At 39.7% G+C, this 14,374-nt stretch overlaps 1 protein-coding gene across 7 annotated transcripts in view; it reads left to right on the plus strand.

Annotated features, from left to right (window-relative positions):
- fgf12a (fibroblast growth factor 12a) overlaps positions 1-14,374 on the plus strand; it is a 202,770-nt gene that overhangs the window by 121,077 nt on the left and 67,319 nt on the right. For all 7 annotated transcript variants that reach the window (XM_051877764.1, XM_051877745.1, XM_051877726.1 and 4 more), the window contains one exon: positions 2,340-2,443. In XM_051877764.1, coding sequence (XP_051733724.1) covers positions 2,340-2,443 — 104 coding nt within the window. The remainder of the gene's footprint in view (positions 1-2,339; positions 2,444-14,374) is intronic.

Below are 14,374 nucleotides of genomic sequence, written 5' to 3' on the forward strand. Positions count from 1 at the left end.
TTTGAAGTCTGCATATTGTAAAAGTCGAAGTAAGAAATTTTCCAATCTGTCAATATTATCCACTTTAATTTTCTCCTTTAAATGCAAACAAAAGAAAAAAGGAGAAAAAAGGCAAATTCCTTGCGTTGTATGACTGTTTTTTTATTTTTTATTTTTTTTTATTTTATTAAACACCACGTGCAGCCAATATTGGTCTTGCCTCTATTGTTGGAGTTGCTGTTATTGCATCATCACATTTCTCCCATCATGTTTCTCACATAGTTTTCTAATAGGCTACATGAATTATGCTTTGCATGGAAGTATAAAAGAGTCAAGAGTCAAGCTGTGCTTCAGGCAATCCGAGTTCGAGTCCTGGCTTGAGGTTCAGGCATTTCAAACCAACATGATAGTTTGGTCACAAACTTTAGCCTCCAGTTTAATATTTGTCACAAATTAAAACATTTGAAATGTACTTTCATTGATTTGAAACGCTTCTCTAAACTTTGTTATTCATTGTCTGTCATTTCTTGTCATTTTTTTCTTGCAGACACTGTAGCAAATGATTTAGCTGTTGTTCCTGAACTGAATGCCTCGTTGAATAAAAATGAGGTTGATCGCAAATAAAAGAGCTCTATGACTGAGGCTGACTACTAAAAACAAAGAGAAGTCGCACAAGAACTAAACTGCTATATTCTAGACATTCTCCACATATGGCTATAACATTATTATAGTGTAGACAATGAAGGAATTAAATCATTTATCATTTCATTGTTAAATATTTCATTATTTCAATGATTGAAGAATCAGACGATTTTGCTACTTTGTTTTACTAGGCCAGCTTCTTCCAAGCAAAATGAAATGGTACAAACTTCACAATCATGTTCTTTGTTGCCATGAACAACATTTTCAACTCAATTATTCCCACAGGGATCCTGGGATCATCACAGCCGTGTTTTTTTGGATAGTGAACCCCACAACGTGTTTTTATTTATTTATTTTTTTTATTTTACACATTCACTGTTTATATTTCGATTAGAATTATGCAAATGTAAATTCAGTCATAATGTTGGATAATATTTGTTGTTTATAAAATGGAAATGCATGGTCATTTTATAGCCTATGTGTAAGCAAAAAAAAAAAAAAAAAAAAAAAAACATTATGGTGTAACATAAATCAATGTGTTTTAGCACAGCAGGAGACTCTGTCTGCATTAATAATAATAATAAAAAAAGTATTTGTTCATGAGCTTATTTGTACCCATATCACTGGCATTTTTGACCAACACTCTACCACTCGACTATGAATAGACTTTCCGCGAAATGCCCAGAAATTCTCTTTTCCAGCAGTGCCCAGTGTGTCAACGCACGCACACGTGAGAGAAGCGGTCTTCATTCGTCTCACTTCGCAATAGTATAAAAATAATCAGCGCCATTGCACCTACTTTTTTTGAGGTGACATTTCGGACACTGACTATGAGATATGATGGTCTTGTGGTGTTTTTTTTTTTTTTTTTTAATTATAGTGCAACGGGGCACATTCAAATCCTGATCAGTCATCACACTGCATTTTGATCTGCGGCTTCTCACTCTTCCAGGGAAGATCTAATCTCTCAGACGCGCAGGCCATTACCTTTAACAGTTCACTGTATGTGGCAGGCAGGCTGAGAGAGCTCCATTACCATGTCTTCACCCTCTACAGCCACATCCTGCTATCTGCTGAATCAGATGATTCAAGCGACAGAACATAAGCATCCAGCAGATCGCTCGCATCAGCAGCAGGGGAATGAGAAAGAGACATACCTCGCTCAAAATCATCCGCCAGCTCGACCAGCGAGCCCCAGGATCTCAGTCTCTGCTGGACCTCAGCTACAGCAGGTCCTGATCCATGGGGCACAGATCTGAGATTTTTCATGAAAAAACTCTCCCAGTGTGTGTGTTGTGTGCTCGAAAAGGTTTTCACCAAGACAAAAAACGCACAGGGCGTGTGTATCCTCTGGCTGGTCGTGTGTAACCAAGGGCTGTCGAAGGCCAGTGTCATTGTTGCGTTTGATACATATACTTCAGAGATTGTTATGTCGGAGACATTCCCCAAAGTGTCTATGGAAGCAGTGCGAGTTCCCATTTGAAAGGGAACTAAGACAAACTAAGACAAAAAATGTGAATAAAGTAAACTACAATAAGATTTTGAAAGGCAATAAAGCATTTTTTCCCTTTCACTATTACACAGTAACCCAATCAAGATTTTAGATACTGTAGTTTCAGAAATGCTAGATTAGATCATAGTTTAGCACTGTTTCTAGAGTGGTTCTAGTAGTGCCAAACCTATTGTTACATACTGTGTCCTGCTGTTTTTTTTCCTAGCTCTTTTCAACCTCATCCCCGTCGGCTTAAGAGTGGTGGCCATTCAGGGAGTCAAAGCAGGTTTCTACATCGGCATGAATGCGGAGGGCTTCCTCTACAGCTCAGTAAGATTCCTCTTAATCAGTTTGCATGCCTGTGTGCTTGTAAAAGAATGCTGCATGCAGTGCATATTGTATTCTTGGAGCTCATTTATATTTATACCTGTACTCTGTGAGCTCAGCTTCATTAGCATAAAAAAGTGAAAAGTGCTGCATTCCCACAGAGAAACCTTGTCTTTGCTATATTGATTCAGTTATTAAAACCTTGCAGTGTAAAATTCAGAAAAAGGGCTGCTTATAGCATGGCTTACCAGTGTGACAGCAACTGGGTTCCCTGTAGGCTTCAGTTGAGTTATGGTGGATGACAGGCATATGTTCTTGCCCCCACTCAGCCAGCAGTTGAAACAGGTTTGTGGAAAAGTGTCGGAGTGAGTTACGGACTTCTGGATTATATAACGGCTGGTTACAGAACTCTTCATCCTGTTAAAGACAATCTAGGAAGAAAGGAATAAATTAATTTCTTGTTGCCATTGCCTTGGCCCTTGAGGTTAGCTGGCATGGATTTATTTTAGGCCATACTGGTAACACTTTGGTATGGGGAACACATGCTAACTATTAACTACCATTAATGACAGAAACCTGCATGCAAAATCTGTTAGCTTCTGACTATACAAAGATATATAGCCATTTAAAATAAATAGGCTGAAGTAGAGCCTGCACCAAAGCAACAGGTGAAAAAGCAACCCAATTAAGTCCCTTAAACATTATGAAACAGCTGCAAAGTGTAAAGTGTATATATATATATATATATATATATATATATATATATATATGTATATATATATATATATATATATATAAATCATCGGTAACACTTTATAATAACGCCTAGTTATAAGTCACTTATAAGTTATTAGTTAATGAACTACGTACAAAACATGACTATACGTTCATAAATGATTAATAAGTGATATGCTAACATTTTATAAATGTTTTGTTAATTCAGTTATAAACAGTTACTTTTAAAAGTAATTCGATACAATATTGCTTTACTCCCTAAAAAAGTAACTAATTGCATTAGTTTTTATGAAAAGTTATGTGTTACATTACTTTTGTGTTACTTTTTCTCACCTGGGCTGGGTTTGCTTTTTTTTTTTTTTTTAATAGTACACTATGGGTTCAAGTATACTATAAGTGGTAACTAAATACATTTTTTAAATACAGAGATAGTATATTAAAAGCACATTTTAGTTCATATTTCATGGTGTCTCAAAATAGCACAGTTGAGTACACTTAGATGTTCTTAAGATTATCTTAAGAAGTACTAAAAAAGAATTTTTAGTATATTAAGTACACAATTAGTGTGCAAAAGAGCACTTTAAGTACATTATAGAAGTACATTATATACTTTTTTTCACCTGGGAGGCGGGGTCTGTATACTTGCGTTTGTCATTTGTGTCGTTTGTTCAGCGTCTTTGTCTTAGAGAAGGGTGTTTCCCAGGTTCGTTGTATTGATGCCGTGGGAAGCCAGTCACGTTCTGGTGTGCTGGCGGATGAATGGAGTCTCCCTCATAGCTGAAGTTTGAAGTTTTGAGGTGTGCAAAATTGTAGAGTCGTTGTTTAAACTTTGCCGCAGAACTTAACTTAGAACACGTGACTCTCACGGAAAAGAAAGGAAACTAAGTAAAAGAAAGAAAAGTAAGTGAGAAAAGAATAGTTGATGGCTTGAATGAAACTGTAAACCCATTTTCATCTGATCTTTAACTTCTTGTGGTCTGCTCGTCATTGTCTCGTCATCGTCATCTTGTCTGATTCTTTGTTCATGTTTTGAAGTTTTAAACTGAAGTGTTTGTCCAACCTCTTTGGGGAGTTCTGACCAATTAGGTATCGTCTTTGCTTCAGAGGTGGCTTTTCTCCTCCTCTCACCATAATTTACATGTTATCACCTGGTCTCTTAACTTTCCTGCTCTTAGCAGAGATTACAGAGAGTACAGTTTTTGATTTCTCTAAAAATAATATGATACATTGTACACAGATTTCATTCAAGCCAAAATTTGAGTTATGAACAGAGATTTATACTCATACAAAACAAGGTACACTTTTAATCAACCATTCAACAGTTATAACAATTACATGAATTGTGAATGATCTAAGAATTATGGTAACCTATATAGGTTGTAGACATGCTATAATTATGCAGTTGAACGTCCGTTTAGAATTGTTTTGGGATGATTTTTTTTTTGCAGTTTATATGTAAAAAAAAAAAAAAACAGTCTCTGTTGGTTTTCCTGTATCTAAGATTCGGAGATCAAACAACCTCTGGCATTATCTTGGTGGGGTTCGAGCTGTGCCCTCTTCAAACTAATCCGTCTTTTACAAGCTGCTTAAGATTGAAATCTTCTTCCTTAGCTAGGCTCATCTTTTACAAGCTTGCAAGGCCATAAAGTACTTAGCTGGGGGGTTCGTTAGTTAGCCCACTCCATTTATGGTCCTATATTGTTGATTTGGAGTCCGGAGTGTTGAGATTTTGCATAGAATTATGTTTGAAGGAATCATCTAGAAGATTCATTTGTGTGGTTCGCCTTCAAATCCTACATATTCCCCATATTCATTTTCTGGTGACATCATTTGTGGTAAAAATGATGTGACCCATCATGCATGGAGCTCTCTGGCTCACATTTGATTTTAAGGTGGCTTACGGACATTAGGTGTGGTGCGTCAATCCTAATATCAAGACCTTTACCCTTATGGGGTAGACAGGCATTTTGCCTAATAAAAGAAGGAAAGGATATGAAGAGGTACAACAAAACAAAGCAGCTGAGTGTCTACTGGTATAGCTTACAACTACTGTTGCGCAGCTAAGGTGTCATGTACCATAACTTAACGAGAGGTATTCTACCTATTGTGTGGGTAGTTACATGTTCCTTATGTTGAGTATAGGCACGTCTATATTAAGCTATCTTTGAAACTTGTTTCTACCTATGGGAAGAACAACATTTGCTGGATGTTTCCCATGGTAGATGTGGTTAACTTCTGTGTGTTAGTGAGTATGTTAGTGGTGTAGTGTAGCGTATGTGTGGTCAGATCTGTTTCAGTCTGTTTTGCTTACCCCTTTTCTTGAAGGCTTGACCCATGTGTTTCTTGGTTTGGTTTTGATGGGCTTAGATGAAAATTGGCTCTTTGCATCTTTGACTTGGAACAAGGGATCGTCCATGATCTGATGAGAGTCAGTCCAGTAAGGCAGGAAGTTCAGAAAATGGGAAGTAGTTTGGCATGGCTGCGTGGAGCTGTAGTGCTGTAGTCGTCTCCTACTTTGCATTCCTCTTATGGTGCCTTCTGGTCCTGACAGACTTTCTGACCTTCTGTGCTTGATGTGGTTACTGTTGCACAAGCATTGTTCTCGAGTTTGGAGCTCATTTGGTGGTTTCTTAATGAGTGATGGGTAACCATGATGGTGTTTTCTTGTACTTCTGGGTTTTCGTCGGGGGTTGGTTGTGCGATACCCCTTTGTTCTGTGTTGTTGTAGAACAGGTGGTCGTCATCTCCATTAGGAAGGTGTACCAGATGATCATTGGCCTTCCGTTCCATCACTAGTCATAACAAGCATGACTCATCTTTGTGGTCATCCATGTTTACCTTCTTTTCAATGTACCTTTTCAGTTGCCTCATTAGTTCCATGTCTTCTGAGGTAAAACTGTCCTGTTCTTGGGCGTACTCAGTGCTGTGCTTAACTGAGTGGTGCCAAGATGTGTTTTGTTGTCGATTACCCACATAGATTACTTTTAAATACGTTGGTTGATGGCCTTTGGATGTCCAGTTTGGTTTCCAGGGTAACACTTTAGTATAGGGAACACATATGAACTATTAACTACGGCTTTTCCCTCAATAAACTCTTAATTTACTGCTTATTAATAGTTAGTAAGGTAGTTGTTAAGTTTAGGTATTGGGTAGGAGTAAGAATGTAGAATAAGGTCATGCAGAATAAGGCATTAATATGTGCTTAATAAGTACTAATAAACAGCCAATATTCTAGTAATATGCAAGCTAATAAGCAATTAGTTAAAAGACCCTAAAATAAAGTGTTACCAGGTTTCCAGTTGTTTCCTTCTTGTGAGTTTCTTGAGAAGTGTGGCTGGTCTCATGACTTTTCACAGCGGTCGGTGTGGTAGCTGTCATTGGCATTGGAGCCACACTCTCTAGGCCCTATTTTGCATGATCAAAAGCGCATTGTAGTGATTTTACTTTCGCCCATCCAAGGATGTGAAGTAAAATAGGGATTGGTACTCATGTCACCGCTGACGTTGTAATTTTTGGATCACACGTCTCTTAAGGTGTGGTTATGAGTACATCAGATGACCACTTCCCCCTCTTTTCCTAGTTCAGGGCACCAGTCAAGGACTTTCACCTTGGCAGTATGAGAACACTCCCAACAGGGGCTTTCATTCATTTAGAATTAATGTAAAGTGGTCAGCTGATTTATCTGAAAGATTGGTGAGATTGCTAACTTGTAGAGCCTCTTCTTTATTATTAGCACAAGGAAGACACAAGTGTAATAAAATACATTTTATTAACAAAAAGATAAACAAGAATAACTAACACAACGACTAAATGAATACCATGATTGAAAAAGGAATAAAATAAAGTGCATAAGATACATAGAATACAAGTGATTAAGTTGAGTGTGGCTATGGAAGAGTTACGTTATCTTATGGAAAGATAAACTGTTTCTCTGAAAATAATAAGGTGGAGAACCTTATTATGCACTAAACAAATAAACAAAAGATTATTTGTTATTAACTAACATCAGCTATATTACATCTAATGGGAATTAGGAAATTATATACTGCTAAATACAACAATGCCAAGGTCTCTGGAAAGAGGTCTGGTTACGTTCCACTTGTTTGAGTCCGATGACGGTGACGTTTTCTACTGGTTGTGCTGGGTGACAATGCAGTGGTGAGAGGAGCCAGAATCTGTTTCAACAGTCTTGAACACGAAGCTCTGTGGGATGCTGATCTCCCGGAGCACCAAAGGGTCCTAAAATCTGGAACACGCAAATGAGGCCCTGGCGTAGGTGCAGAAGGTCCTTAACAATCTGGAAAATGCAGACAAAGGTACCTTGGAAGCAAGGTTTGCTCTCCTGAACTTAACCTTGTTGCAAATGTCGTTACTGTCTCACTGGACGGAAACTCTGAACGTAGTGTTTGTTAATGTCACTTTCCTCACAGGCAGGAGGCTCAGAATATGGTCGTCTCTGTTGCTGCCTCACAAGCTGTAGACTCAGATCGTGGGACCTGTTGTTGTCTCTCTGGATGGACCAGAGGCTCAGAACAGTGTTGTATCTGTTAGTGTCTCAGCTTCGCAAACTGGAACTCAGAACGACATATCTGTTAATGTCTCACTCCTTACAGAGTTGAGACCCAGAACGATATATCTGTTAATGTCTCACCCCTTACAGAGCTGAGACCCAGAACGGTATATCTGTTATGTCTTTCCCCTTTGAAGGGCAGACTCAGAACGGTGTATCTGTTAATGTCTATCCCCGTGCAGGACAGACTCAGAACAAGGAATGTCTGTTGAAAGGGTACCTTTATCTCTTTCTGATGAGGAGGAGATTGCAATTTGGCGCTTCTCCATTCGAGTGCTGTGATTGGCTGCTGGCATCAGAGGGGACACACAAAGTGTGGCCCACCCTTCTTTCCCCTGTGGAACTCATTTGCATAAAGCACAAAGTTGGAAGTCTTTACAGTGTCTTTAAAGTTTACCAATGCATTTCTCACGTTCCAAACCACCACCAGAATACCTTTGGCAATATTCTAAACAAATAGAGACTAAACATAATGGAAGAAGATTGAACTGTCATGCATTCATTCAATTGTACATTAACAACTGAATTTGTGTCAGATGTTGCACTACAAATAGCTATCACTGAGAATACTTATTTCTGTGAATAAGTATGAAATGGATGTGTGTAGTCTGCATCAGTTCTAAGGTTTTCAAACATAGTTTTGAATGGCTTTGGATGGATCTTTGTGATCTCTCTATGTTTCACCCATTGCTGCTGAGGTCCAGAGGAATTTTTATGGCAGTCTCTGGCCAACCTTAGGAAGTAGTCTCTAGATGGGTGAAGGGCAGAAACTGCATGTGGACCAATGAGAAGTCCTGTCCTTCCCAGGCTTGGTACAAGAGGTCTTCTTCTTGCCCTCTAAGAGGTCCTTACATCTTTATCTGATGGCGTTGGACAGTTTGTTTGTGTTAGTCCACCAAGATCCAATCAAAATGTAGCAAACCTTTGCCCGCTGTTATGGACAGAGAGGGGCCTGGCCATAAACTGGGCCCTGGAATGTGCTGTTCACTACAGCATGGCGCAAGTGCACTTAGGTCGTGTCCGAATCCACTTTTGTTAGTTTAGTGATGGGAAAAATGGTCTAACTGGGTTGTCCCTATTCTTTTAATGAGTAATGGGTGTGTTTTGGGTGTAACGTGAGTCAATCAGAGTCTCCCATTCCTTTTAAAAGCCAGTTGCGCTCGCGCCATGGCGAATTTGCTATTTACAAGGCGGAATCTACAAGCGGAAAAACTGAACGCGTCTATAGTGAGGAAACGGTTCTGCTCGTGCGCGAGGTTAAAGCATGTGAGCAGACCATCTATGGGACGGGTCCATGAAGAGGAAGAGGGCATGAAAACTTAGGCAGAACAGATGGCCAGAGTGGAGCGGGCTGAGCAGGCGGCCAGGGCACAGTGGGCTGAGCAGGCGGCCAGGGCAGAGCAGGCCGAGCAGGCGGCCAGGGCAGAGTGGATGACCACCACAGCAGTGCAGACGGGCTTGAAGACCACCACAGCAGTGCAGACGGGCTTGAAGACCCCTACGGCGGAGCAGATGACCACCACAGCAGTGCAGATAGGCTTGAAGATGCCCACGGCGGAGCAGACGACCACCACGGCAGTGCAGACAGGTTTGAAGACCCCCACGGTGGAGCAGATGACCACCACGGCAGTGCAGATGGGTTTGAAGACCCCCACAGAGGAGCAGATGACACCACAGCAGATCTGGCAACTCTGGAAACCAACATGGCTGATCAGGTGAAGCTGAAATATGAAGTTCAGGATAGCCACTAGGGCCATAACAGGACAGGCCGGGAGCTCAGGAACACCCTCCAAGGCTCTGACTAGAACGACCTCTCTGGTGTGGATTCGCGGACTGAAGTGGTTTCTAGAGCGGATTCATAAACTGGAGATGTTTCTGGAGCATATTCATGGACTGGAGCGGGCTCTGTAGCGGATTCATCAACTGAGGAGCAGTGTACGGCCCAAACACACCAGTAAACAGTAAACAGGTAAACAGGCTAATGAGACACAGGTGAATGAGTTCAGGGATAATGAATCCAGGCAGTGAATAATGGGAAATGTAGTCTGAGATGATGTGGCAATGGTCCGAGATGAAGTGCCCTCTGGTGGCAATCACGGGCACTCTCACTGGTGATCGTGACACCAGGGATGCTGTGAAGGCGACGGTTGCTCAACACTTGTCTCTGTTAATTGATCTTGGATGAAATGTCAAAATTTAAATTGTGTTTACAAATGCAGGGAGAGTATGGAGAACATAAGAGGGTTTTATTAAAAATCAAATACCTAATGATTTGTTACTTTGGAAGATTATGTCTTTCTTTTAGAATCGATTGATGGTTCTTTCAGGCTTGGTCCCTACAAATGTGAAGAATAAGATGGAATAAAGGAGGATAGAACAGGAAAGACTTGAGAAAAGGGAAAGAAAGGAAGGAGACCAGATCCACAAATGGCTCTGAAGCCTTTATGTCTAACTATGAGTATAGAATTGATAGTTGATAGCGACTGAACACACAAAAATAAAACTTTTGTTAAAAGAGGATTGTCTCTGATTTATTTGAAACTTGTAGTGAGATAGTGGTGTCTCCTATTGAGGTTCAGGTGTGTCGCTCCCAAGCTGGAATACAAGGATGATGGGAAAAGGTAAGAAAAATGAAGAAAAGTAATAATAATAAAATAAGAAAAAGGAAATTAAATAAAGAGGTAAATGAATAAATAAAATAGAGTGGTTAAGTGTATAACCACAACAGAAAGAAAGAAGATTAGGAGAATACAATGCAATAAAATAATGAGCAAGTACAAGTCTAAAAAGATTCTGGTAATAGGAAAAATTTTGGTGGAATAAGTTTACTTAAATTTTAAAAATTCAAGACTTATTCAATCAGGGTATCTTCCGTTCATTCGTTTTTTGATTTAATATTGAAATCACAAAAATGAGAAAACCACACTTTTTTTTTTTTTTTTTCGTTTTTCATTTTTAAAAAGAAAACAAAGAAAAAACAAAAAAAAAATTGAGAATTAATGAATGTCACACAAAACAGTGTTTTATTTTCTCTGCCAACTAAACTTCCAATGCAAATCAGAACCGTTGTGCAACTAATTCGTAGCTCACAGAGCAGTGTTTTGAGTGAGCCTTTGAAAAATCAGTTGACCGAATGATTCAATGGCCCAAAAGATTATAGAGATCCACTTGATATTTATTCCTAATGAATCAGTGTTTTGAACGAATCGGTTGAATAAATGACTCATTCATTAACACAATGACTTGCCGCCACCTACTGGTGACATTAATTTCATAACCGACATATCGTTTCATTTTGTCATTCATTTAATATTTCTGTATTCAAAAAGTTGTTTAAAACATTAATCTCATTACATTATGCAATTGTAATTGCTACACATTTACTGCCCTCTCTGAGCAACACTGTCTAACATCTCATAGATCTAAAAGCAACTTCAGATGCTGCTTCTTTGACACCTCTACAAGCCTTTGGTTGATACTGATTTAATTGGTAACAACCTATAGCGTCATATTATTCTAATTTAATTGACTAAATTTAAGAACTTAACATTAAAGATGGCATACCTACATATCTAATAAGATTAGGGAAAAAACCTATATAAAGGTAAAAAAAAAAAAAAAAATCCCCTGAAAATCAATTACCCCTTAAAGTTAATTTCTGACACCGACAGATGGCAATAAATAGGCTATAAAAAATACTCTTCGTCTCTTTATTTTTAGTGTTATTTCAGGATATCGTCTTATAACTAAGAGAGCACTATAATGGCTATATGTAACACTATATTTATTTAACATTATCCCTTTATTTATTTATTTATTTCACTTTTTTTTTTTAAATGTGTGATATTTCAAATTGGCATCTAAAACCAGTTCACCTCCGTCATCAAATCATGACATCCAATTCGCATTTCAATAAAGTCCATCTCTGAACTAATGGAACCGCTTTGAGGAACTAATAACATGTAATATCTTTTCATATCTGTCATATTTCAAATTCATCTCATGTCCAAAACTCAGGGTGTTGTCTAAAACAAAAGTTATGACTGCTGCATATTTACACTTAAATCGATAGGCTACTGATTTGCACTTTACTTCAATGTATTGTACATTCGCTCCATGCTGCTCAGTGCGTCGAGCAGCTTCGTTAGATTTTTATAGTTGGTCAGTTAAATAAAACAGCCATTGTGCCAAAGTTGTAGACTGGGGGTAGTTGTGTGCAGCTGCAAAGTAAATTAATATTTATGAGAAAGAGATGAAATGCAGAATAAACGCGTTAAGAATCCATACAGCTGTAGAGCGAGGGACTTTTATTCTGTTGAGCAGAACCGATGAACATGAATAATAACGCTGGTTTCACACTGCAAGCGTAAGCAGCACGTAAGCAGCGCGTAAGCAGCGCGTTTTTTTTTCGGCGTGCATGTTAATCAATGAGTGCATTCACACCGGCAGCAGGAGCAGCACACAAGCGTCAAGCAGGAGCGTCGCGTAACGCTGGTTTCACACTGCAAGCGTAAGCAGCGCGGGTTTTTTTCGGCGTGCATGTTAATCAATGAGTGCATTCACACTGGCAGCAGGAGCAGCGCATAAAGGCCAATTTATATTTCTGTGTTGGACCTACGCCGGAGCCTCTGCGCCGTAGGCTATGCGTCTGTTTTCATTTATACTTCTGCGTCGTTGTCCGCGTCGACGTGCATGCAGACCACTAGGAGGCAGTGTCCGCGGTCATGTTGAGGATCAAGGCAATAGTTACGGGAAGTTCGGTTCTTTTCCGCGAACCGGTTCTTTCGGACAGTTCGTTTCAATAAACCGGTTGAAAAAAACGTTTCAACAGTTCTTTTACGCTCCGATGTAATGACGTCATTCGCGATGACGTAATGACGTCGTCTATCGCGGGCCAGGTTGAAAAAACACTTAACACATTCAAATATATAAAGTCAGTAATCATAACATCAGTCAACTAAAACATCATTGTAATCTGAAACGTTTCTTACAATTTTGTTTTGCATCTAAAGCATCCAAACACATATACAGGCAGTGATGTGCAAACGAAGAAGTTGAAGAAGAAGTTCAGAGGCGGGTGACGTCACGGACCAGGAAACTATAAAGCATACCCAGAACAAAGAACGCTAGCTTCTGTTGTCTTCAGCAAGCGCTCTGTGTTATCGTGTGTCTTATTTGGTGTTGTTTGTCTTATTACATAAACAAGTCACAATCTCTTCGTCTGAGGACAAGAGTATCCACCAATCCACCAATCCATATATTTATATATAAAAAAGACACGTATTATGGCGAAAAACAGCAGTTGAATGGGAGTTGAGCATGCCCAGGCAGCTCTTGAGGGAGCTGTCTGTGCGCACTGTAAAAAACTCACTCTCAGAACACTGTGTTCCTGTGTTCCCCGCGGATCGGGTCCCGCCTCTGCTGAGGCAGAGCGGAGGCTCCATTCGTAGGGTTCACAATTGGATCTGACAGAGGGATTAGAGACGGGCACTGCCCTTTCTCTGCCCTTACCTGCCAGGTTCAGTGCCGTCTCCCAGGTGGAAGCACGCTCTGCGGTTTCTTCCCCCGGATTGAGGCACCGGTATTTCACATGTCCAGCTCTGAGGAGGTGGATATTGTGATATCGATCTGAGGACTCGCCACCTCACACACATATCGTGTTTCAAAAATCACACGTTTAGAACAAATCAATAGTGAACAGCAGTTTGAATCGCGTTTCCCCCTGTGCTACACTATAAAGCGAGTGGGGATACACGCGGTTTATGTGTTGTTTGCTGGGAGTGGAGCATGCACGTCAGCTCACAACTGACAGTGAGCAGTGTTCATTCATAAAAATGTCCCGAAGAGAAGCATGCACTAGCGGGAGTTTAAATGGCTAAATCACATTAGAGTTGCTCAAACAGACACTATTCAACCAATGAGGTTAAATAGCTTAGCTTTGGTGCTAAAGGCTTTAGCATATTAACTTCAATGTAAACAAAACTGCTTCGCATTGATACACTGTGCATGCACAGTTCAGAGTTCACCCAGAAGCGTTGGTTAAGACTTCCGTGCCACGATCGTAACTATGGCGATCAAACAAACACTAGTGGACAAACACGTGAATTACATCAGATACACAGTTTGCATACAGTTAAGCATGCTACATGAAATGTCGGCAGATTTCAGCACTGTATAAATAACACATGCACGTACAGTTGAGCATAGGCTATTACATGAAATGTCGGCGCATTTCAACACCGTGTAGGCTAAATAAGAGACACCACTCCTCAGGGGCGCCACTAGCAATTTTGGGCCCTATGAAAGAATATGAGGTTGGGGCCCCTACAGCACCAAACATACAAGTCAACCTAGCTATAACAATAATAACCTATTACTTTTGCTATTGCTTTTGACCACTAGGTATCAGTATTTAGTCAGAGACCTCCCATGGCTGTAGCTAGCAGATGATTTATTATGCAAATGTAAATGTAATAGAAAAATAGAAAATGCAGTACAGTAATCAAATATTCATATTCATACATTCTTAAACAAAACCAATTAGTTAAAAGTTCTAGTCAAAAATTCAAGAAGGTCCATATTTTAAAGCTCTTTCTAACTTGTACTTGGCCTTAAAATAACATAGTTCT

This window comes from Ctenopharyngodon idella, chromosome 2 (assembly GCF_019924925.1).
Source record: "Ctenopharyngodon idella isolate HZGC_01 chromosome 2, HZGC01, whole genome shotgun sequence".
Classification (NCBI taxonomy): Eukaryota; Metazoa; Chordata; class Actinopteri; order Cypriniformes; family Xenocyprididae; genus Ctenopharyngodon; species Ctenopharyngodon idella.